This window comes from Mobula hypostoma, chromosome 13, assembly GCF_963921235.1.
Source record: "Mobula hypostoma chromosome 13, sMobHyp1.1, whole genome shotgun sequence".
Classification (NCBI taxonomy): Eukaryota; Metazoa; Chordata; class Chondrichthyes; order Myliobatiformes; family Myliobatidae; genus Mobula; species Mobula hypostoma.
The window spans coordinates 4,398,804-4,425,235 of NC_086109.1; the positions used below are offsets into that span (position 1 = coordinate 4,398,804).

At 46.5% G+C, this 26,432-nt stretch overlaps 1 protein-coding gene across 2 annotated transcripts; it reads right to left on the bottom strand.

Annotated features, from left to right (window-relative positions):
- Positions 1–654: 654 nt before the first annotated feature.
- Positions 655–26,432, bottom strand: LOC134355371 (complement component receptor 1-like protein). 2 transcript variants are annotated; one of them, XM_063065151.1, is made up of 10 exons: positions 26,058–26,432; positions 21,400–21,496; positions 18,582–18,655; positions 17,032–17,208; positions 14,146–14,283; positions 12,419–12,595; positions 11,667–11,843; positions 8,787–8,924; positions 4,561–4,663; positions 655–1,138 (listed from the first exon to the last, which is right to left on the bottom strand). In XM_063065151.1, exons 1-10 carry the CDS (start codon positions 26,110–26,112, stop codon positions 1,117–1,119), a joined length of 1,158 nt encoding a protein of 385 aa, XP_062921221.1. In that variant the 5' UTR covers positions 26,113–26,432; the 3' UTR covers positions 655–1,116. The 2 variants fall into 2 exon arrangements, with proteins under 2 accessions (XP_062921221.1, XP_062921222.1); XM_063065152.1 differs by lacking the exon at positions 4,561–4,663.

Genomic DNA, 26,432 nt, shown 5'->3' on the forward strand with positions numbered 1-26,432 from the left:
ACAACCAGAACTGTATGCAAAACATTTGATAAATAAATCTATATTTGAGAATAAGCAGCCATCAGATGACAAACAGGAAACAACTTCTGCGCCACATGAGTACCAGGCAGCTATCACCTCCTGTAGGGGACAATGTTTCCACCTACCACTGATATTCTTTGCCATACGGCCACCAAACACCTCACCATCATCAGCCCAGGATTCTGACTCGCCCCAAGTTAAGGAGTGGTCAACCATGCAGAAGGGTCTCAAAGGCAAGATGCTGGAAACCTGAAGTAAAAATAGAAGAAATTTTTCCTCATCTCAGCCCGAATGGCCAATTCTTCAGTTTGAGACTTTGACCTCTAGTTTCAGAATCCTCAACTAGAGAATCATCAACAAGTATCTAATGTTCCAATGACATTCCCTTCCATTCTCCTGCCAATCAATCCCACACTGGACAGATGCAGTATCTCAGGAACCAGTCTGGTGAACCTTCACTCTACTCCTCCTCAGCAAGTGCAGTGAACTCTCACATTCCAGCTGTTCAAGTAAAGAAATTTGCCTTTGGAGAATTCCATAAGACATAGGAGCAATTTAGGCTATTCGGCCCATCGCCTGCTCTGCCATTATGACCAACTTAGAATTCACAAATAACTACCGAAAGAAATGAGATAGGGAATAAAACTTTATTCTTACAAATTTATGAGTTTAAAAATTAAGTAAGTGAACAGAAAAGATAAAGACCGATTCGGCCAAAGGTCATAGGCTGATGGTGAACATTGATATTAGCGTCCAGAGTTAGACAGTTGAATACGTGATCAAGACTGGAATTCTGGAATGATTACAAGCACAGGGAAAGACCATTTGCCCATTATGTCCATTTCAATACGCTATTGGTACAAGAGGCTTGAAATTTCCTTAAAATATTCCTATTCACAATGCATTTTTAGTAAACAAAGTAAAATTCTTTTACACTTATACAAAGAAAACTGCTGGAGGATGCAATAACTGATTTGTTCTCAGGTTTTCTTCATTGTCACCCAGAACCTGCTGAGCCAAGGACAGGAATGTTCCCACAGGTGGAGGTTCATCACTAATGTATCTTCAATTATCTCAGTGTGTCTGCTTCTTCATTCATTCTTGAATGTTATAGGATCTAAAATAGAAAAACAACAAAAAAATTAGTGGCAAAGTAGAATGTGATGAACTTTTAAACTTGTAAAAACAGCTGTGCTATCTAAGGTACTGTGAAATGCAAAGTATCCTGCTGACAGTTCAATTCCAGGGATTCAGGAATGGAGAAAGGTCCTGTACTTCCACTCTAACATGGCAGTTAGTCCTCCAAGAGTACCATAACCTTCTCACGGTTTGGAGGCTTGAGTGCCTCAGTGACCCGGAGAGCTATGTCGGCTGGAGTCAGGGCTTTATGCTTTGGCTCTTGGTAGGGTCACCCATGCCAAACAGGTCAAAGGGTAGAGGTCAGACTAACAGTGGTCCACCAGTCCTCCAAGTTCAGGGGTTCAGCTCAGGGGTAACAACTCTGTCTAGTAAAACAAAACTGTTACAGAAACAGCAATGAAGAATCCTTCTACATCTGAGTGTAACGGTATTCCTGAGTCTCCACCGGGACTTGCATGACTCACAGTAAACCATAAGACTATAAGATATAGGAGCTGAATTAGGCCATTTGGCTCATCAAGTCTGCTCTGCCATTTCATCATGGCTGATCCATTTTCCTTCTCAGCCCCAATCTCCTGACCTCTCCCGTATCCCCTCACACCCTGACCAATCAAGATTCTATCAATCTCTGCCTTAAATATACCCAATAACTTGGCTTCCATAGTCATCTGTGGCAAAGAATTCTACAGATTCGCCACTCTGGCTAAACAAATTCCTCCTTATCTCCATCCAAAAAGAATGATCCACTATTCTGGAGCTGTGTCCTCTGGTTTTAGATTCACCCATCATAGGAAACATCCTCTCCACATCCACTCTATCAAGGCCTTTCTATATTTGATAGTTTTCAATGAGGTCACCCCTCATTCTTCTCAATTCCAGTGAATATGGCTCAGAGCCATCAAACACTCTTCACATAACAAGCCATTCAATCCTGCATCATTTTCGTGAATCTCCTTTGAACCCTGAAGTCCCACAATACTCCAAGTGAGGCCTCACTAGTGCTTTATAAAGCCTCAACATTATATCCTTGCTTTTGAAACAGATGCTAACATTGCATTTGCCTTCCTCACCACAGACTCAACATGCAAATTAACCTTTAGGGGATTCTGCACAAGGACTCTCAAGTCCCTTTGCACCTCAAATTTTTGAATTTTCACTCCATTTAGTCTACCCTTGCATTTCTCCTACCAAAGTGCACGACCAGGCACTTCCTGACACTGGATTCTACCTGCCACTTCTTTGCCCATTCTCCTAATCTGACTAAGTCCCTCTGTAGCCTCTCTACTTCCTCAAAACTACCTGCCCCTCCGCCTATATTCATATTGTCTGCGAACTTTGCAACATAGCCATCAATTCCATCATTGAAATCATTGACACTTAACGTAAAATGGAATCGTTCCCAGTATCTAGTCACAGTACTAGTCACTGGCAGCCAATCAGAAAATGCTCCCTTTTTCCCCCACTCTGTGTCTCCTGCCAATCAGCCACTACTTTGTCCATGTTAGTATCTTTCCTGTAATACCATGGACTCTTAACTTGTTTTGCAGCCTCACATGTGGCACCTTTCCAAAGGCCTTCTGAAAATTCAGGACCACAACATCCAACAATTCTCCTTTGTCTATCCTGTTTGTTATTTCTTCAAAAAATTCCTTCAGATTTGTCAGGGAAGATTTTCCCTTGAGGAAACCATGTTAACTATGGCCTATTTTATCATGTGCCTCACATACCCCAGAAATACATCATTAACAATCGACTCCAACAGCTTTCCAACCACTGAAATCAAATTAACTGCCTGATAATTTCCTTTCTTCTGCCTCCCTCCCCTCTCAAAGAATGGAGTGACATTTGCAATTTTCCATTCCTCCAGAACCATGCCAGAATCAATTGTTCTGACTCTTGAAAGATCATTATTAACGCCTCCACAATCTCTTCAGTCACCTCCTTCAGAACCCTGGGGTGTACATCATCTGGTCCAGGTGGCTTACCTACCTTCAGACATTTCAGTTTCCCAAAAACATTATCTATAGTAATGGCAACTTCACACACTTCTGCCCTCTGACACTCTAAAACCAAGCCACCAACATGATGAAGGAAGCCCTGAACACCACCAGAGATGGAGGACCTTCATTACTGCTCTGAACACCAGTAGCATAACGGGCAGTCTGTAAGTCAGTGTTAGCAGCTTCCAACATCACTGTATTTGTATACACCTGTACGTGAGTCATTATATTTTACCATAGTACCATTTAGGAAAGGTTCACAAACTTCATGCCATGGGTTCCTACCGTTAGCCGAGGGTGTCCGTCAAGCCCAGGCTGGGGATCTCTGGTTAGAGGAACAGAGTGCCCAACTGTGGAGCAGCCCAGTGATTGTGTTGCAGATGTAAATCCCACAAGTATCTCAACAGGAACATGAATACCTTAATGGCTGCACCAAATTGTAGTTACATCCCTGCTCCTGTTATGCCCAGGGGCTCTTCACAGCCAATGTAATGCTTCACCGTTAAAACATCAGAAGCACAACAGCCAAATGATGCACAGAAAGCTCCCATAAACTACTGACTGGTCACAGGCAAATGACAATGTTTACTGTGTCTGCAGAATGAACGTTGTCCAGAGCACTGAGGATAATCCTCCTGTTCTCTGAGAAGTAGTGCTGACAGATCGTTCCATTAGACCAATAGATACAGGAGATATAGGGCAGCTTGTCCCATTGAGCCTGCTCCGCCATTCCATCATGGCTGATTCATTATCCCTCTCAATTCCATTCTCCTGCCTTCCCCACGTTACCTTTGCTGCCCTGACTAATCAAGAGCCTATCAACCCAATGTCTTGGCCTCCACAGTTGTCTGTGGCAATGAAGGCTTATACTCTCTGGAATTTAGAAGATTGAGGGGGGATCTGATTGAAACATATAAAATTCGAAAGGGATTGGACAGGCTAGATGCAGGAAGATTGTTTCCAATGTTGGGGAAGTCCAGAATGAGGGGTCACAGTTTAAGGAAAAAGGGGAAGCCTTTTAGGACCAAGATGAGGAAAAACTTCTTCACACAGAGAGTGGTGAATCTGTGGAATTCTCTGCCACAGGAAACAGTTGAGGCCAGTTCATTGGCTATATTTAAGAGGGAGTTAGATATGGCCCTTGTGGCTAAAGGGATCAGGGGGTATGGAGAGAAGACAGGTATAGGGTTCTGAATAGCAGTGCAGGCTCGAAGGGCCGAATGGCCTGCTCCTGCACCTATTTTCTATGTTTCTAATTCCACAGATTCACCACCCACTGATGGAAGAAATTCCTCCTCTTCTCATTCCAACACATTCCCAACCATTACCAAGCAAGTACTGGTAGCATGGTTTGAGATGCTTACAAAGAAGACACTGAGATACGTAGGTTTGCTCTTACCCCTGCTTCATATATCGATTAACGGCTAAGCTGATGGCGACAGTGGTGGTGACGGCAGCGGTGGTGATGCCAGCCACCATGACTCCGATGGAAGTAACTGAAACTGAAACAACGTCTGAGTATAAAACATAGTACAGGAACAGAACCTTCAGCGCACGATGGCCAGGGAGTGGTGGCAGCTATTCCGGCACTTCCCTGCAGCAGCGCTCAAAACCAACCTAACCGCAAGGGACCGATCCGCTCTCCCCCCCCCCCCCATTGTAGGAACATGAAAGAGAGCAGCAGCGTTTGTCCTTTCGAGTCCCCCCCAACTCAACGAGATTAAATCAGAGTTTTACATCACCTCTACCTGCACACCTGACACTACCTAACTTCGCACAGCTTTCACTGAGGTTAACAAAACTGCATTAGTTGGCACACAGTGTGGTCACCACATGAGCCCCTGCTCCTCACTGGACAATAAAGCATTAAGTTCTCTAAGTAGTTTACACCTTCTCACTCACCAATCCTCATAGAGGGGTCAGAAATGGACAGAGTGAGCAATTTCAAGTTCCTGGGTGTCAAGATCTTTGAGGACCTGACCTGGTCCCAACATATTGATGCAGCTATAAAGAAGGCAAGACAGCAGCTATATTCCATTAGGAGTTTGGGAAGATTTGGTTTGTCAACTAAAACTTCTGCACATGTACCTTGGAGAGCAATCTGACAGACCGTATCACTGTCTCTACAGGGGTCCTACTGCACAGGATTGAAAGAAGCTACAGAAAATTGTAAAATTAGTCATTCCATCATGGGAATCAGCCTCCATTGTATCCAAGACAGCTTCAAGGAGCGGTGTCTCAGAAAGGCAGCGTCCATCATTAAGGTCCCACACCATCCAGGACATGCCCCCTTCTCATTGTTACCATCAGGAAGGAGGTACAGAAGCCAGAAGGCACACACTCAGTGATTCAGGTACAGCTTCTTCCCCTCTGCCATCCAATTCCTAAATGGACATTGCACCCATGAACAAAACCTCACTTTTTAATTATTTCCGCTTTTGCACTATTTTTAATTTAGTATATATTTAATGAAATTGATTTAATTATTTTTTTCTACATTATCATGTATTGCATTGTACTGCTGCCGTTAAGTTAACAAATTTCTCAACCAATGCCGGTGATATTAAACGTGACTCTGAAGACGTAAATGTTCAAACTGGGCACACACGCAGTAGGATGGAGCTCAGGCGGATGTGATAGGGAGAAGTCAGGGTATAGCTCCAGCGGACCTGAAAGGGCGAACCAGGGGCGGCCACAGAGAAGGCACCACAGGAAATGGCAGCAGGGTCATGAGCAGGGAGATGGGAAGAAAAACTTGAAGGCACATTTTAAGGTGAGAAGCCAAAGATTTATAGTGGGCCTGAGGGGCAAGCTTTTTACTATGAAGGTGTTGGGTATGTGGAACAAGCTGTCAAAGAAGGTTGTAGATCAGGCACAATTACAAGGGAGGGAGGCAGAAGACAGGATGTTATAGACCAGTTAGCCTGACTTCATTGGTGGGAAGATGTTGAAGTCAGTTATTAGGGATGAGGTTTCGGGATTCTTGGAAGTACATGATAAATTAAGCTAGAGTCAGCGTGGTTTTCTTACAGGGAAATCTTGCCTTATAAATCTGCTGGAATTCTCTGAGGAAATGACAGGTAGGGTAGACAAAGGAGAGTCAGAGGATGTTGTTTACTTGGATTTTCAGGTCTTTGACAAGGTGCTGCACATGAGACTGCTTAACGAGATAACAGCACATGGTATTGCAAGAAAGGTACTAGCATGGATAGAAGGCTGCTGGCAGGCAGGGAACCGAGTGTGGGAATAAAGGAGGTCTTTTCTGGTTGGTTGCCAGTGACTAGTGGTGTTTCACAGGGGTAAGTGTTTGGACCACTCCTTTTCACATTATATGTGAATGATTTGGATGATGAAATTAATGGGTTTGTGACCAAGTTTCCAGATGATATGAAGATAGGTGGAGGGGCAAGTAGTGTTGAGGAAGCAGGGCATCTGCAGAAGGACTTAGACAGATTGGGAGAATGGACAAAGTGCCAGATGGAATACGGTGTAAGGCCGTGCACTTTGGTGGAAGGAATAAAGGTGCCGATTATTTTCAAAGTGGGAAAAAAATTAAAAATCAGAGGTGCAAAGGAACTTGAGAGTCCTTGTTCAGGATTCCCTAAAGTTAATTTGCGGGCTGAGTCAGTGGTAAGGAAGGCAAACACAATGCTAACATCAATTTCAAGAGGATCAGAATACAAGAGGAAGAATGTAATGCTGAGGCTTTATAAGGCATTGGTCAGACCGCACTTTGAGTATTGTGAGCAGTTTTGAGCCCCTTATCTAGGTAAGATGTTCTGGCACTGGAGAAGGTCCAGAGGAGATTCACAAGAATGATTCTGGAAATGAAAGGGTTAATGAGTAAGAAGCATTTGATGGCCCTGGGCCTGTACTCACTGGAATTTAGAAAAATGAGGGGGGAATCTTATTGAAACTAATGGAATATTTAAAGATCTGGGTAGAGTGGATGTGCAAAGGATATATCCTATAGTAGGTGAGTCCGGGACTGGAGGTAACTTACTCTGACGAGAGGGACATCCATTTAGAACAGAGATGAGGAGGTATTTCTTTAACCAGAGGGTAGTGAATCATTGCCACAGATGGCTGTGGAAGACGAGTCATTGAGTATATTTAAAGCAATGGTTGATAGGTTTTTGATTAGTCAGTGTGTCAAAGGTTATGAGGAGAAGGCAGGAGAATGGGGTAGAGAGAGATAATAAATCACCCGTGATGAATTGGCGGAGCAGACCTAATGGGCCAAATGGCCTAATTCTGCTCTTATGTTTTTCAGTCTTATGGTCAAATGTGACCAACGCAAGTAGGTGACTTTGGCCGGGATGGATGAGTTGGGCTGAAGGGCCTGTCTCTGTGCTGTATAACTCTATGAGTGAACTCAGTGACTAGACCTCTATCAAGGCCCCTGCAATCTCCCTCCTCACCTCTCTCAGTATTCAGGGGTAGATTCCACCAGGCCCTGAGGATTTACCCAACCTAACCTTTCTCAATACACCCAACACGTCTAGTTTCTTAATATTTAGCCCAAAATATTAACATACACTCCCTGATCTCACTCTTATCCATGTCCTTCACCTTGGTGAATACCTGGGCAAAATACTCCTAAAAACCTGCCTCCTTTACTCAGTAACAGACACTAACCTCCCCACCATCGAGGACACCCTCAAAAGGTGGTGCCGCAGGAAGCCAGAATCCACCAAGAAGGAGCCCCACCACCCAGGACATGCCTTTTCTCACTGCTCTCATCAGGAAGCTCTCAGCAGGAGCCTAAAGACACACACTAAATGTTTAAAAAGCAGATTCTTCCCCTCTGCTATCAGATTTCTGACAGACGTTGAACCCATGAACACTACCTCACTATTTTTGCTCTCCTTTTGCACTACATATCTATATTTATAATTCATTTTTATTGCAGTTTATTTATTTAGTGATCCAGCACAGCGTAGGCCCTTCTGGGCCTTCGAGCCACGCTGCCTCAGCGACCCCCAACAAACCTAATCACGGGACAATTTACAATGACCAGTTAACCCACCCGGTACGTCTTTGGACAGTGGGAGGAAACCAGAGCACCTGGAGGAAACGCGCGTGGTCACTGGGAGAACTTACAAACTCCTTACAGACTGCAGGGGGAATTGAATCCCGCTTGCTGGGTCCTGCAGGTGGAATCAGTATTAACCTGACAAAACAACGGGCACATGGAAGAAGATTATTTGAAACACCTCTCCTTGTGACAGACGGAAATCCCCTGGAAAAAACACAGCACGCCCTGGCAGCACGGTAGCATAGCAGTTAGCATAGTGCTTTCCAGCGCTGATGAATGGGGTTCAATTCTGCTGCTGTCTATAAGAAGTTTGTACATTCGCCCCACAACAGCGTGCATTTCCCCCAGTGCTCTGGTTTCCTCCCACACTCCAACAACATACAGGTCAGCGTTAGTGAGTGGTGGGCGCTGGAAGCACGGCAACACTTGTGTGCTGCTCCCATCACAATCCTCGGATGTTGTTATTCGCTGACACAAACAACTCATTTCGCTGTATGTTTCCATGTACAAACAAAGATAAACTTTGACATACTGGCCAAGGCGGGATGAAGAGCAACTAATTTACAGGTACATAGATATCCAGTTACCAGTAGCCCATGCTGACGTTCCTTTCATTTCATGCTTCTGAATTAAGGAAGGATTGCTTTTCTGGTCCAAACTATTTGATAGATCTGGGTCGCTCAAAAGCTCCGTGTTTTCTGTTCTACTGTATACGGTAATAGGGCCTGAAACATAAGGCAAAAAGAAACAGTAAGAGACAACCACCCTGTTTCTCTCACCCTCCCCTCCTTTTCAGTCCCTTCCAGGAGGCACTAGTCTATCCAGCATCAAGGGCATCTTCAAAAGGCAGCATCCATCATTAAGGGCCCCCATCACCAGGACATGCCCTCTTCTCATTGCTGCCATTAAGGTGAGGCTACAACAGCCTGAAGACACACACTCCACCATCAACACTACCCTCACCCACATCTCTTCCATTTCACACATGTCAGCCTTAACCCTATCCTCCCCTTGCAATACCAGGGACAGGGTTCCTCTTGTTCTCACCTACCACCCCATTAGCCTCTATGCCCTGCACATAATTCTCCATAACTGCTGCCATCTCCGACAGGATCCCACCACCAAGCACATCTTTCCCTCCCCCATCCCTCAGCCCTCCCGACTTTCCACTTTCCGCAGGGATTGCTCCCTACATGACTCCCTTATCCATTCATGTCACCCCGCTAATCTCCCTTCTGGCACTTATTCTTGCAAGCAGAACAAGTGCCACACCTGCTCCTACACCTCCTCCCTCACTACCATTCAGGGCCTCAAACACTCCTTCCAGGTGAGGCAACACATCACCTGTGAGTCTGTTGGGGTCATCTATAGTATCCAGTGCTTCTGGTGTAGCCTCCTGTATATCAGTGAGACCCGACGTAGATTGGAAGACTGCTTCGCTGAACACCTACACTCCATCCACCAGAAGAAGTGGGATCTCCTTGTGGCCACCCATTTCAATTCTACTTCTGGTTCTCTTTCCAACATGTCAGTCCATGGCCTCCTCTACCACCACAATGAGGCCACACTCAGGCTCGAGGAGCAATACCTTAGATTCCATCTGGGTAGCTTCCAACCTGATGACATGAAAATCAATTTCTTCTTCCAGTATAAAAATTTCCACACCCCCTCCCCTCTTCTTCTTTTCTCCACTCTGGCTTCAAAATTCCAGTAATTGCCCCACCCCCTTCACCATTCACCATTTCTCTTTCCCTCTCTCTTCTATCCTTACCTGCCCATCACCTCCCTCTGGGTCTCCTCCTCCTTCCCTTTCTTCCATTCTCTTCTACTCTCTCCTATCAGATTCCCCCTCCGCCAGTCCTTCATCTCTTTCACCGATCAACTTCCCAGCTCTGTACTTCACCCCCTCCCCCTGTCCCAGTTTCACCTATCACCTACCACCTTGTACTTCTTCCTCATTTCTCTCCCGACCCCCCACCCCCACCTTCTTACTCTGACTTCTCATCCTTTTTCTCTCAGGTCTGAAGAAGAGTCTCGGCCTGAAACGTCAACTGTTTGTTCCTTTCCATAGATGCTGCCTCAGCTGCTGAGTTCCTCCAGCATTTTGTGTGTGTTGCCTGCAAAGATTCAGGAACAGCTTCTTCCCCTCCACCATCAGATTCCTGAATGGTCATTGAACCCATCAACACTACTTCACTACTCTTCTTCCCTTTCCTTCTGCACTACTCACTTTATATATACAGTCTCTACGCATACACATATTATGCATATATATTTCTTATCGTAATTCATATATTTTATTATGATGTATTGCAACGTACTGCTATTGAATAACAACAAATGTCATGACATATGCCAGTGATATTAACCCTGATTCTGATTGTGAATGTGTGAACATTAGTAACGAAGAAGCCAGTCTCTCAGGCTTTGGTCTGTTCCTCTCCAACTCTCTGCAACTCCAATGAAGAGCTGCTGTCTCCGTGGAGAAGGAACAGACCCCACTCACTGACTTCTCTTCTTCTGCATAGACACCTGTTCCAGTCATGAGTGTGAGACTGGATCAGAGGATTCCCTGGTTCTGCCTGGAGCCTGGGAGCCGATGGCCAAAGGGAGGTGGTGTGAGTGCCGGGAGAAAGAGACCATAAAACATAAGAAAACAAAATGCTGGAGGAACTCAGCAGGCCAGGCAGCACCTATGGAAATGAGTACAGTCGACATTTCGGGCTGACACTCTTCCTCACAACTGGGGAAAAAAGGTCTTTTATTCTCCAGTCCAGAGGAAGGGTCTTGGCCAAAACATCGACTATACTCGTTTCCATAGTTCTGCCTGGCCTGCTGAGTTCCTCCAGCATCTTGTGTGTGTTGCTTGGAATTTCAGCATCTTCAGACTTTCTGTTCTTTGTAATAAGACATAGGGTCATTTGCCCATTCAAAGCCGCTCTGCCATTCCATCATAGTTGATTTATTGTCCCTCTCAACCCCATTCTCCCCATAACCTTTGACACCTTTACTAATCAAGAATATTTCAACCTGCACTTCAAACTTGACTTGACCTCCACAACCTCTTGGGCAATGAGTTCCACAGACAGGGACTTTGAATTCCATTCAAAGGGACATCCTTACATTCAGAGGCTGTGCCCTCTGGTCCTGGACTCCCCCACTATAGGCATCATTCTGAGTGGCAGACCACAAGGATATAGAGAATTCACATTGGAAATCTGCATTCTCTGAGCTGCTGGCTTCGCTACTTTTTTTTATTGGAAGAGATGTTCTGGGGGAAATTTGAAGACCGGCTGGCAGGAACCCTGTGAAAAATGAAATGAGCACTATCCCAGGACAATTGTGCAGGTAAACTCCAGAACACCACCCACCCACCCAGTGTAGACTGCCCACACCGATGCTTTCATCGACAGCATCCCACGCAGCCAGTGATCAGCTGCCAGCATTCAACACCTGGGCTACATCACCTGTACAGTTTGGAGGGGGGTGACTCCAGGCACCAGTACCCGTGCAGCGAATGGTCTCTTGACCGGTCAAGCTATGGCCCTCGTCACAGGAATAATTCGCCATGTATCCGTACAGCCATTCCTCTCCCTCAGTCACAGTGCCATGGCTGATCGTCGGTGGATGGTCACACTTTCTTACTGTAAAACAGAGAGTGAAACTGTCGTCACCAGTGGTTACAGGCAGGAGTGATCGGGGAGGTGAGACAAGTGACTGTCCTGACTGAGATCAAACAGATTTACGATGGTCACTTGGAGAGTTTATTCTCAGTAGTACCTGACAGCTGTCACTCCCCAAGGTCAATTCCACCAATCACACTCAGTTATTCCTTCCAGCGGTCATTCCCGGTGGCAATTCCCAGATGTTAATCCCAGCAGACATTCCCAGAGGCCAATCCCCACAGTTACTCCCAGTGGTCACTTCTGATGGTCATGTCCAGCAATTACTGAGACAACTCTTGACATTCACTTTTGGTCCTGAGAAACTCAGGACACTCCTCAAAGCATCCTGTCAGCCTCCGGGAGCTACTACAATCCCTCCCCACAACTCCCAGCAACTCCTGTCCGTTGCCATTTCGACAAATGCCGGGATCAAGAAGGTCTAAGGGATTCGGACCGAACTTCAGCAAGTGGGATTAGCGTAGAGAGTCCGACAGTGGGCTTGGACCATGTGTTCTACAGAAACCTTTCTTCCTGTACAAAGCCTTGACGATCACCTGTACAGATTGGAGGGGGATGACTCCATTCCCCGGTGTCCGTGCAGTAAATGGTCTCTTGTCCGGTCAAGGTATAGCCCTCGTCGCACAAATAATTCGCCTCGGCCTCATACAGCCACTCCTCTCCCTCAGTCACAGTGCCATGGCTGATCGTCGGTGGATGGTCACACTTTCTTACTGTAAAACAGAGAGTGGAACTGTCGTCACCAGTGGTTACAGGCAGGAGTGATCGGGGAGGTGAGACAAGTGACTGTCCTGACTGAGATCAAACAGATTTACGATGGTCACTTGGAGAGTTTATTCCAGCCGGTCACTCCCAGCGGTCACAGATAGTGGTCAGTCAGATGCAGTGGATACCAGCGGTGATCATGAGGTGGATGCTCCTGTAAGGAGTGAGCTGGTTCTGACTGTGCTGTAGGCTTTCTATGTGAGGGAGATGCTACCCTGCAGGGACCCCTCCTGCACTCCACACTTCAATTGCTGGGTCTTTGGTGGGAGCTCCCATCTGTCTCTATGCAGTTAGTGCCCCAGGGATTAGATGTTATACTCTGAAAGGGATTTGGAGCACAGGAAAACTGTTTCGGTCACCAACATATTTCCTTGACAATGTCAAAAGGCTCAGTAAGTCAAGTCAGGTCACGTTTACAGCCATTTAACTACATACATGTATTCTGTCAAACGAGACAACATTTCTCTGAACCAGGGTGTAAAGCACAGTAAAGTACACACAATATCTTATGAAAGTACGGATAAAATCTACAGATTGATCCTGCATAAGTAAACAAACTGAAATATAAATTAAATATTGTAAGGTATGGAACAGATTAACCAGTCACAGTTTGAATGCGATGTGACAGGGATTTCAGAAGCCCAGTGGCCTGGGGGAGAAACTGTTTCCCATCCTGTTTCCCAACCGTTCTTGTTTTTATGCATTACTCCTCCCTGATGTGGAAAGTCAAAAAAGGATGCTGGATGGATGTCTGGGATCCTTGATAATACTAAGGGCCCTGCATGCTCAGCGCTCCTGATAAATGCCAACAGATGGTAGGGGACGCCTGTGATCCTCTCAGCCATTCTCACAGTCCTTCGTATGGACTTCCAGTCCGATGCTCAGCTGCTACATACCAGATAGAGATGCAACTTGGCAGGACTCTCTTAATGTCCAATGTCTCACCCACTACCTCAAAGCTTCCAAGTGTGTATACAGACTCCTTACAGACTGCAGGGGGAATTGAATCCCACTTGCTGGGTCCTGCAAGTGGAATCAGTATTAACCTGACAAAACAACGGGCACATGGAAGAAGATTATTTGAAACACCTCTCCTTGTGACAGACGGAAATCCCCTGGAAAAAACACAGCACGCCCTGGCAGCACGGTAGCATAGCAGTTAGCATAGTGCTTTCCAGCGCTGATGAATGGGGTTCAATTCTGCTGCTGTCTATAAGAAGTTTGTACATTCGCCCCACAACAGCGTGCATTTCCCCCAGTGCTCTGGTTTCCTCCCACACTCCAACAACATACAGGTCAGCGTTAGTGAGTGGTGGGCGCTGGAAGCACGGCGACACTTGTGTGCTGCTCCCATCACAATCCTCGGATGTTGTTATTCGCTGACACAAACAACTCATTTCGCTGTATGTTTCCATGTACAAACAAAGATAAACTTTGACATACTGGCCAAGGCGGGATGAAGAGCAACTAATTTACAGGTACATAGATATCCAGTTACCAGTAGCCCATGCTGACGTTCCTTTCATTTCATGCTTCTGAATTAAGGAAGGATTGCTTTTCTGGTCCAAACTATTTGATGGATCTGGGTCGCTCAAAAGCTCCGTGTTTTCTGTTCTACTGTATACGGTAATAGGGCCTGAAACATAAGGCAAAAAGAAACAGTAAGAGACAACCACCCTGTTTCTCTCACCCTCCCCTCCTTTTCAGTCCCTTCCAGGAGGCACTAGTCTATCCAGCATCAAGGGCATCTTCAAAAGGCAGCATCCATCATTAAGGGCCCCCATCACCAGGACATGCCCTCTTCTCATTGCTGCCATTAAGGTGAGGCTACAACAGCCTGAAGACACACACTCCACCATCAACACTACCCTCACCCACATCTCTTCCATTTCACACATGTCAGCCTTAACCCTATCCTCCCCTTGCAATACCAGGGACAGGGTTCCTCTTGTTCTCACCTACCACCCCATTAGCCTCCATGCCCTGCACATAATTCTCCATAACTGCTGCCATCTCCGACAGGATCCCACCACCAAGCACATCTTTCCCTCCCCCATCCCTCAGCCCTCCCGACTTTCCACTTTCCGCAGGGATTGCTCCCTACATGACTCCCTTATCCATTCATGTCACCCCGCTAATCTCCCTTCTGGCACTTATTCTTGCAAGCAGAACAAGTGCCACACCTGCTCCTACACCTCCTCCCTCACTACCATTCAGGGCCTCAAACACTCCTTCCAGGTGAGGCAACACATCACCTGTGAGTCTGTTGGGGTCATCTATAGTATCCAGTGCTTCTGGTGTGGTCTCCTGTATATCAGTGAGACCCGACGTAGATTGGAAGACTGCTTCGCTGAACACCTACACTCCATCCACCAGAAGAAGTGGGATCTCCTTGTGGCCACCCATTTCAATTCTACTTCTGGTTCTCTTTCCAACATGTCAGTCCATGGCCTCCTCTACCACCACAATGAGGCCACACTCAGGCTCGAGGAGCAATACCTTAGATTCCATCTGGGTAGCTTCCAACCTGATGACATGAAAATCAATTTCTTCTTCCAGTATAAAAATTTCCACACCCCCTCCCCTCTTCTTCTTTTCTCCACTCTGGCTTCAAACTTCCGGTAATTGCCCCTCCCCCTTCACCATTCACCATTTCTCTTTCCCTCTCTCTTCTATCCTTACCTGCCCATCACCTCCCTCTGGGTCTCCTCCTCCTTCCCTTTCTTCCATTCTCTTCTACTCTCTCCTATCAGATTCCCCCTCCGCCAGTCCTTCATCTCTTTCACCGATCAACTTCCCAGCTCTGTACTTCACCCCCTCCCCCTGTCCCAGTTTCACCTATCACCTACCACCTTGTACTTCTTCCTCATTTCTCTCCCGACCCCCCACCCCCACCTTCTTACTCTGACTTCTCATCCTTTTTCTCTCAGGTCTGAAGAAGAGTCTCGGCCTGAAACGTCAACTGTTTGTTCCTTTCCATAGATGCTGCCTCAGCTGCTGAGTTCCTCCAGCATTTTGTGTGTGTTGCCTGCAAAGATTCAGGAACAGCTTCTTCCCCTCCACCATCAGATTCCTGAATGGTCATTGAACCCATCAACACTACTTCACTACTCTTCTTCCCTTTCCTTCTGCACTACTCACTTTATATATACAGTCTCTACGCATACACATATTATGCATATATATTTCTTATCGTAATTCATATATTTTATTATGATGTATTGCAACGTACTGCTATTGAATAACAACAAATGTCATGACATATGCCAGTGATATTATTATTAACCCTGATTCTGATTGTGAATGTGTGAACATTAGTAACGAAGAAGCCAGTCTCTCAGGCTTTGGTCTGTTCCTCTCCAACTCTCTGCAACTCCAATGAAGAGCTGCTGTCTCCGTGGAGAAGGAACAGACCCCACTCACTGACTTCTCTTCTTCTGCATAGACACCTGTTCCAGTCATGAGTGTGAGACTGGATCAGAGGATTCCCTGGTTCTGCCTGGAGCCTGGGAGCCGATGGCCAAAGGGAGGTGGTGTGAGTGCCGGGAGAAAGAGACCATAAAACATAAGAAAACAAAATGCTGGAGGAACTCAGCAGGCCAGGCAGCACCTATGGAAATGAGTACAGTCGACATTTCGGGCTGACACTCTTCCTCACAACTGGGGAAAAAAGGTCTTTTATTCTCCAGTCCAGAGGAAGGGTCTTGGCCAAAACATCGACTATACTCGTTTCCATAGTTCTGCCCGGCCTGCTGAGTTCCTCCAGCATCTTGTGTGTGTTGCTTGGAATTTCAGCATCTTCAGACTTTCTGTTCTTTGTAATAAGACATAGGGTCATTTGCCCATTCAAAGCCGCTCTGCCATTCCATCATAGTTGATTTATTGTCCCTCTCAACCCCATTCTCCCCATAACCTTTGACACCTTTACTAATCAAGAATATTTCAACCTGCACTTCAAACTTGACTTGACCTCCACAACCTCTTGGGCAATGAGTTCCACAGACAGGGACTTTGAATTCCATTCAAAGGGACATCCTTACATTCAGAGGCTGTGCCCTCTGGTCCTGGACTCCCCCACTATAGGCATCATTCTGAGTGGCAGACCACAAGGATATAGAGAATTCACATTGGAAATCTGCATTCTCTGAGCTGCTGGCTTCGCTACTTTTTTTTATTGGAAGAGATGTTCTGGGGGAAATTTGAAGACCGGCTGGCAGGAACCCTGTGAAAAATGAAATGAGCACTATCCCAGGACAATTGTGCAGGTAAACTCCAGAACACCACCCACCCACCCAGTGTAGACTGCCCATACCGATGCTTTCATCGACAGCATCCCACGCAGCCAGTGATCAGCTGCCAGCATTCAACACCTGGGCTACATCACCTGTACAGTTTGGAGGGGGGTGACTCCAGGCACCAGTACCCGTGCAGCGAATGGTCTCTTGACCGGTCAAGCTATGGCCCTCGTCACAGGAATAATTCGCCATGTATCCGTACAGCCATTCCTCTCCCTCAGTCACAGTGCCATGGCTGATCGTCGGTGGATGGTCACACTTTCTTACTGTAAAACAGAGAGTGAAACTGTCGTCACCAGTGGTTACAGGCAGGAGTGATCGGGGAGGTGAGACAAGTGACTGTCCTGACTGAGATCAAACAGATTTACGATGGTCACTTGGAGAATTTATTCCAGCCGGTCACTCCCAGCGGTCACTCTATTTTTATAACAATATTAACTCTTGTTATGCAGCGTGGTGTTGCACTTAACATAAAGGGACAGTACACAGTTAATAGCAGCATCCTCAACAGTGTTAACATTCAGAGGGATGTCAGCGTCAAAGCCTATAGCTCCCTTTCTTTATAACTTTTTTATTCAATTTTCAAACTTGATTACATGGAGTAATAATATCTACCCTCCCCCCTCCTTTTAACCCTTCCCCCCCCCATACATACCCCTACCTAAAAGAAAGGAAGGAAAAAGAAAAAACAACAGAAAAAAAAATGAAAGACCGCCTGGATATTGGAAGGTCTCCACATGCTCCATGGGATTCAAAATAAATTTAATATATGTATTTGTTTCTTTCCCCAAAGGACCAACATCTTTATCCTCGCAGCACCTACATATACAATCCTAACTTTTGTAAATAAGGGTGCCAAATATTAAAAAATGTATCATATTTATTTCTTAAATTATAAGTAATTTTTTCAAGTGGAATACAGCTAAAGCCTATAGCTCCCTTAAAGTGACCACTCATGTTGACAGGGAGTTCAAGAAGGATCACAACATGTTTGCCATCATTAACCGAGACACTGCCTCGGAGAGCAGTATCCAACAACAGGGACCCCCGCCACCCAGGACATGCTTTCATTTCACTGCTGCCATCAGGAAGAAGGTACAGGAGCCTCAGGACCTCACCACCAGGTTCAGGAACAGTTACTACCCCTCAATCATCAGGCTCTTGGACCAGAGGAGATAACTCACACCCATCTCTGAGATGTTCCCACAACCTATGGACTCACTTTCGAGGACTCGTCATCTTATGTTCTCGATATTTGTTGCTTATTTGTTATGATTAGTATTATTATTTCTCTTTTTCCCCCTTCCTTTTTGTTTTTCCACCTTTGTTGCTTTTTGCACGTTGGTTGTTTGTCCATCCTGTTGGGTGCAGTCTTTCATTGATTCCGTTGTGTTTCTCATATTTACTGTGAATGCCCACAAGAAAATGAACTCAGGGTTGTATTTGGTGACATTTATGTACTTTGATAATAGGTTTACTTTGAACTTTGCTCATTACGGACTGACAAGCACCTGAGTGAAGGGATCTCTGCTCCCCACTATCCTAACAGGCCAACACCTAACTTTCTCCACAATTGTTTCATAGTGAAATGGTTTAAAACATAGTAACCAAGTGAGAAGAAGATCTATTCGTCACTTACTCTGACAAGACATATCACCTCTGGTCCATCCATTTTTAGTGCACAGCCTCCTATTTCTCCCATACAGAATATAGCTGAAAAAAAAAGCTTCAGATGAACTGGGCAAGATTCAAGAGTCAGATTTATTTATCAGGCGTACATCGAACCATACAGTAAAAGCTATCATTGGCATTAACAACAAACAAAATGTAAGGCTGTGCTGGGGCAGCCAGCAAATGTTGCCACATATCCTGGAGCCAGCATAGCTTACACATGTGCACAGCAGAACAACATTGGACCATAAGATAAAGGAGCAGAAGTAAGCCATTTGGCCCATCCAGTCTGCTCTGCCATTCAATCATGGCTGGTCCAATTCTTCCAGTCACCCCAACTCCCTTGCCTTCTCCCCATACCCTCTGATGCCCTGGCTAATCAAGAACCTATCCTGATGCACACACAGGGTCACCCATACAAACCAAAACTAACTGAATTACAATGGGTTTCCCATTCCTTACAACTGGGTGGTATTTTTCCCAATAGAGATTAGGAAGCAAAATTCTAAACTCCAAAGCAGTGTGTAGAGCCAGCTTTGCAGACATGTGTGAAACTAGGCCGGTACAAGAACAGGCCATTCAGCCCATCGCTTCTGTGCTGATTACGAGCCCAGTCTAAATAATTCCCTCCAACGCCACTCAGAATCAGGATCAGCTTTAATATCACTGGCCATATGCTGTGAAATTTGTTGTTATGTAGCAGCTGTACATTGCAATACATAATAATAAATAACTCTATTCCAGTAAGTGTATTTAGTATATTTTTCAGTGTGTATAAGTAAGTGGTGGAAAAAAAGCAGTGAGGTGGTGTTCATGGGTTCAGTGTCCATTCAGAAATCTGATGGTGGAAGGAGAAGAAACTGTCCCTGAATTACTGAGAGTGGATCTTCAGGCTCCTGAACCTCCTCCCTGATGGTAGCAGTGAGAAGAGGCCATGTCCTGGGTGGTAGGGAGGGGTGGGGTGTCTTTAGTGATGGATCCTGTCTTCCATAAACATGGCTATCGTATCTGCTTCCAGCTCCTCGACTAGCAGCGTGTTCCAGTCACATAACAGTCTTTTTCTAAAAGACTTACCCGTACATTTCCTTTAAACTTCTCTGCTCTCACCTACACCCATGCCCTCTACTACATGATTTTCTCATAATCATTATACACCAGGTCTTTCATATGAAGAAAGACTGGATGAACTGGGCTTGTACTCGTTGGAATTTAGAAGATTGAGGGGGGATCTGATTGAAACGTATAAGATCCTAAAGGGATTGGACAGGCTAGATGCGGGAAGATTGTTCCCGATGTTGGGGAGGTCTAGAACGAGGGGTCACAGTTTGAGGATAGAGGGGAAGCCTTTTAGGACCGAGGTTAGGAAAAACTTCTTCACACAGAGAGTGGTGAATCTGTGGAATTCTCTGCCACAGCAAACTGTTGAGGCCAGTTCATTAGCTATGTTTAAAAGGAAGTTAGATATGGCCCTTGTGGCTACAGGGGTCACGGGGTATGGAGGGAAGGCTGGGTTCTGAGTTGGATGATCAGCCATGATCATAATAAATGGCGGTGCAGGCTCGAAGGGCCGAATGGCCTACTCCTGCACCTATTTTCTATGTTTCTATGTTTCTATGTATGACATGGGCAAACATGGTCTCACGTCCATGATTGTTCTTGACAAATTGGTCGACAGAGATGGTTGCCATTGCCTCCTTCTAGACGGTGTCTTCACAAGACGGGTGACCCCAGCCATTATCAATACACTACCCTGCCAAAAACACTCCATCTACCCAATCAATGCCTCACATAATCTTATAAACCTCCATCAGGCCATTCCTCAGCCTCTAATGCTGCACAAAAAATAACCCAAGATTGGCCAGGCAGGGAATGGAGACACATGGACCATGTGTAGGCAGGTGGGATTAGTTTAAGTTGGCATCTGGGTCTGCATAGCCATGATGGGCTGAAGGGCTTGTTCCTGTGCTCTATTATTCCACCAGGGAGTGATGGCTTGGAGTGGATCCACCTGGAATTAACTACAACAACACCCTTAGTGGTCATCCCCCAGTGTTCACTCCCAGTGATCACGCTTGGTGTTCACCCCCCAGTAGTCACTCTCAGTTCTCTTAGCAATGGTCACTCCTTGCAGTTAGTCCATTGTTCACACTCAGTAGTCACTCATAATGTCTAGTGTTAAACAGTGAAAATTCTGCCTCCCCCTGACAACACACAGTCTGCAGAGATCCACGGTGGGGGTGGGGGAGAGGGAGACCTGCCTTTTCCTTGGTTTTACTCCTGGGGTCTGACACAGCCCCATCCCTGTAAACCACCACAGGCAGTGAGCTGGTGATTCTGAGCTGAGGGGAGATCTCCGGTAAGGGAGGTGGAGAGGGGGAGATAAAATCATCTGGTTGGTAGCTGCTTACAGGAAGTCAGCCAGCCAGCAGAGATAGATGGGGCTGGGTTTCTCACCAGTTACCTCCCTCCACAGCCCTCCTGCAGGGTGGAGATAAGCTGGCTAAACATTGGATATTGGAGAGACTGATGCAGGTCTCGGCTGACATGGGTGGAGACAACTTAGAACATAAGACCATAAAACATAGGAGCATAATTAGGCCATTCAGCCCATCAAGTCTGCTCTTCCATCATCATGGCTGATTTAATATCCCACTCGACCCCATTTCCTGCCTTCTCTCCATAACCTTTGATGCCCCGACTAAAAAAGAACAGCTTTAAAGATACCAAATATCTCAATCTCAACAGCCGTCTGTTGTCATATGGTCTAATGGAGAGTCAGTGCTTACCCTTCATTACAGGTGTAGTGCGTCCAGCTCCCAACTGAGTAGCTCGGTACACTGTAGTCCCCATTCTCCAGGGCTGGTGGAGTACCACAGCTGTCGGCTGCACAAAACACAAACACCTTCACCATCAATTTTATAAACTCCGATGCCATACATTAAATGCAATTTCAGGAGGATTCAAATCCTTTAGCTTGCAACACTCCTCCGGGGTTTGGACCATTAACTTGGAATTTAAATGTAATCTCTAAAAATTAAATGAGGATCTCAAAATAAATATGAAAATTTGACTAACTTCTACAGAAGTGTAGTGGAGAGTATATTGACTGGTTGTAACACAGCCTAGTATGGAAATACCAATGCCTTTGAATGGAAAATCCGACAAAAGGTAGTGCATTTGGCCCAATAAATCATAGGTATATCCCTCCTATCCACTAAGTACATCTACAAGAAACACTGTTGTAGCACAGATATTCGCCATCAGAGATTCCCACCACCCAGGTCAATAGACAATAGACAATAGACAATAGGTGCAGGAGTAGGCCATTCGGCCTTTGAGCCAGCACCACTATTCACTGTGATCATGGCTGATCATCCACAATCAGTATCCAGTTCCTGCCTTATCCCCATAACCTTTGATTCCGCTATCTTTAAGAGCTCTATCCATCTCTTTCTTGAAAGCATCCAGAGACTTGGCCTCCACTGCCTTCTGGGGCAGAGCACTCCACATATCCACCACTCTCTGGCAGAAAAAGTTTTTCTTCCATTCCGTTCTAAATGGCCTACCCCTTACTCTTAAACTGTGGCCTCTGGTTCTGCACTCAGCGGGAACATGTTTCCTGCCTCTAGCGTGTCCAATCACTTTATAATCTTATATGTTTCAATCAGATCCCCTCTCATCCTTCTAAATTCCAGTGTATACATGCCCAGTCGCTCCAATCTTTCAACATATGACAGTCCCGCCATACCGAGAATTAACCTTGTGAATCAACGCTGCACTCCGTCAATAGCAAGAATGTCCTTCCTCAAATTTGGAGACCAAAACTGCACACAGTACTCCAGGTGTGGTCTCACCAGGGCCCTGTACAGCTGCAGAAGGACCTCTTTGCTCTTATACTCAATTTCCCTTGTTATGAAGGCCAGCATGCCATTAGCTTTCTTCACTGCCTGCTGTACTTGCATGCTTGCTTTCAGTGACTGATGTACCAAAACACCTAGATCTCGTTGTGCTTCCCTGTTTCCAAACTTAACTCCATTTAGTTAATAATCTGCCTTCCTGTTCTTACCACCTCACATTTATCCACATTAAACTGCATCTGCCATGCATCCGCCCACTCACCCAGCCTGTCTAAGTCACCCTGCATTTTCATAACATCCTCCTCACATTTCACACTGCCACCCAGTTTTGTGTCATCTGCAAATTTGCTAATGCTACTTCTAATCCCTTCATCTACATCATTAATGTATATTGTAAACAGCTGCGAACCCAGCACTGAACCTTGCGGTATCTCACTGGTCATTGCCTGCCATTCTGAAAGGGACCCGTTAATCGCTACTCTTTGTTTTCTGTCAGCCAGCCAATTCTCAATCCATGTCAGTACTCTGCTCCCAATACCATGTGCCCTAATTTTGCCCACTAACCTCCTATGTGGGACTTTATCAAAGGCTTTCTGAAAGTCCAGGTACACTACATCCACTGGCTCTCCCTTGTCCATTTTCATAGTTACATCCTCAAAAAATTCCAGAAGATTAGGCAAGCACGATTTCCCCTTCGTAAATCCATGCTGACTCGGACTATCCTGTTACTGCTATCCAAATGTGTCGTAATTTCATCTTTTATAATTGACTCCAGCATCTTTCCCACCACTGACGTCAGGCTAACCGGTCTATAATTCCCTGTTTTCTCTCTCCCTCCTTTCTTGAAAAGTGGGACAACATTAACCACCCTCCAATCCACAGGAACTGATCCTGAATCCAGGTCATGCTCTCTTCTCACTGCTGCCATCAGGTAGAAGGTACAAGAGCCGCAGGACTTACACCTCCAAGTTCAGGAACAGTTCCTACCACTCAACCATCAGACTCTTGAATAGAAGGGGATAACTACTTTCATTTGCACCATCTCAGGGTGGTATATGGTGACATATATGTACACTGATAATAAATGTCCCCACAACCAATGATCGCACTGTAAGGACTCTTTATCTCATTATCTCATGTTCTTGTTATTTATTGCTATTTACTTATATTTGTATTTGCAGTTTGTTGTCTTCTGCACTCTGGCTGATCTTTCATTGATCCTGTTATAGTTACTATTCTATAGATTTGCTGAGTATGCCCACAGGAAAATGAATCTCAGGGTGGTATATGGTGACATATATGTACACTGATAATGAAATTTACCTCGAACTTTGAAATATCACATTCTGAGTGAAGTTCATGTGCACTGAGTTAAGTATTATTTATATGTTTTTGACCTAATTGACATTGGCCAATAAGAAAGGGCCCATGTTTACTTAGAAGCGTTCATGCTTGCAAATGAAGAAGATCTCAAAATCCACAGACGGAGGAGACCAGCAACCAATAATGCAAAGCCTTTCCTTTGCTTGATGGGACAAATGACCTAATTCTGTTCCTACAACTTATTGTCTTATGTCCTTCTAAGTCCGGCCCCTCCACGTACCTATCCAAGTTTTTCTTAAATGACACTATTGTACCTGACTCAACCACTTCCTCTAGCAGCTTGTTCCACACACTCACCACCCTCTACATGAAAATGGTGCCCCCCAGGCCCTTTTTAAATCTTTCCCCTTACATCCCAGAAGAGGGCAGTTGCTGGAGCAACGAGCAATGTGCTGGTGCAGAGTTCCCACCAAGGCCAACCACTGTTCCTTTCCCTCCTCAGACACTGCCCAACTCAGCGGGCTTCCCCTCTTGTCCTCAGAAGAACAAGGGCAGGCGACTCAGGACAGCACCACCACCTGTAAGACCATGAGGCATAGGAGCAGAATCGAGTCATTCGGCCCATCGAATCTTCGCCACCATTCCATCATGATTGATTTAATTTGCCACTCAGACATTTCCTGCCTTCTACCCGTTAGCTTTGACACCCTGTCTAATCAAGAACCTACCGAATTCCGCTTTAAATATACCCAATGACCTGGCCTCCACAGCCGTCTGTGGCAATGAATTCCACAGATACACCACCCTCTGGCTAAAGAAATTCTTCCTCATTTCTGTTCTAAATGGAAGTCCCTCCATTCTGAGACTTTGCCCTCTGATCCTAAACTCCCCCACTATTGGAAAAATCCTCTCCACATCCACTCTATCTAGGCCTTTCTATGGTAGGTTTCAATTCGATCACCCTTCGTTTTTTGAAACTCCGGCGATTACAGGCCCATAGTTGTCAAACTCTCTTCATACATTAACTCTTTCATTCCCAGAATTATTCATGTGAACCTCTTCCGGACTCTCTCCAATACCAGCACAACTTTTCTTAGATAAGGGGCCTAAAACTACTCACAATACTCCAAGTGTGGTCTGACCAATGCCTTATAAACCTCAGCATTACATCCTTGCTTTGACAGCCACTCTGGAGGTCAAGGGCAGGGAACTCAGGGAAGCACCCACAGGTTCACTACCAAATTCACAGCTGACCTTAACGTGTATCACAGTTCCCTCACCACCTCTGGCTCTAAACCCCGGGACTCCTTCCCCACACAACACTGGAGGGTAGAAGCTGTCAGAGTGGCAGAGAGGAATACAGGTGTCCTTGGAGGTGAGTGGGGGCTGACTCCATCAGGACAGAATGAACAGCAGTCCAGGCGAGTACCATTGCTACAGAAAGAGGCATGTGGATAGGTACATGGAGGGTCTTGGAGGGTCACAGGCATTGGGACAACAGAGAGGGTGCTGTAGTGCATGGACCAGTTGGGCCAAAGGGCCTTTTTCAGAGCTGTATGACTCTATTGGGGCTGAGGCTGCAATAACAGGCGGGACGGTTCAGCAGTGAATCACCATGGATCAGCACGACCTGAGCCGTCCCAAGGGGTACAGACGGTATTCAGGGCCAGAATCTGACGGCAGTCCCACTGCTTGTTCCTCGGTAGCAGGGGAGGGTTGGGTGTCCTCGGAGTTGGTGGGTATTAGGGCCGACGAGTTTCGGGACCGGACTCTGGTGGTGGTCCGGGTACCAGGAGACTTAGAGGAGGGGCAGGGACGGTTGTAGAACGGGGGAAGGAGCGGAGGGAGAGAAGAGCAGAGATAATGTAGGGAACAGGAAGGGGAAGGGCCCTGGACGGTGTAGGGTGGGGACGGAGTGGGGAAGGGGAAGGGCCCAGGACAGTGTAGGGTTGGGACAGAGTGGGGAAGGGGAAGGGGAAGGGCCCGGGACGGTGTAGGGTTGGGACAGAGTGGGGAAGGGGAAGGGCCCTGGACGGTGTAGGGTGGGGACGGAGTGGGGAAGGGGAAGGGGAAGGGCCCGGGACGGTGTAGAGTGGGTCGGAGTGGGGAAGGGGAAGGGCCCTGGACGGTGTAGGGTGGGGATGGAGTGGGGAAGGGGAAGGGGAAGGGGAAGGGGAAGGGGAAGGGCCCGGGACGGTGTAGGATAGGGGCGGGTTGGGAGTTGCTTAGGGGCGTGTGGGGAAGGGGAAACAACAGTAACTCACCCTGGCTTCCTCCGACAAACGCAAAAAGCAGCAGCGCAACCAGGAAGGGCTTCATCTTGGCGCCGTGACAGTGATCCGTTTACCGGCTGCGGACACTCACTCGCTCCGTGACGGTGATCGGAGCCCAGGCGGTGGACTCCTGCTGGATCCTGCGATCGGCCGCCTCTGTTCGCCCGGGCTGGGACGGTGACGGCTCCAGCAGAGAGCGAGTGTAGAGCGGAGCGCCTGTCACCAGAGATAAGGGAGGCGGCAACACAGAGAGACGCCCCGGCAAGAGAACAACCCCGCCCGGGAGTGTTGTCCAGGGGGCACCGGAGTGTCGACTGAGAGAGAATGCGAGAGAGGGCATAGGGAGGAAGGAAGGGTGGGGTAGGG

What these genes read in the sequence shown, in the direction of transcription:
- LOC134355371 (XM_063065151.1), bottom strand. Translation starts at nt 26,112, where the DNA reads ATGAAGCCCTTCCTGGTTGCGCTGCTGCTTTTTGCGTTTGTCGGAGGA. An exon ending in AACGTCAGCATGGGCTACTG is followed by an intron (nt 12,596 to 14,145) that starts GTAACTGGATAT and finishes TCTGTTTTACAG; the next exon opens with TAAGAAAGTGTGACCATCCA. An exon ending in TCCCCCTCCAATCTGTACAG is followed by an intron (nt 11,844 to 12,418) that starts GTGATCGTCAAG and finishes TCTGTTTTACAG; the next exon opens with TAAGAAAGTGTGACCATCCA.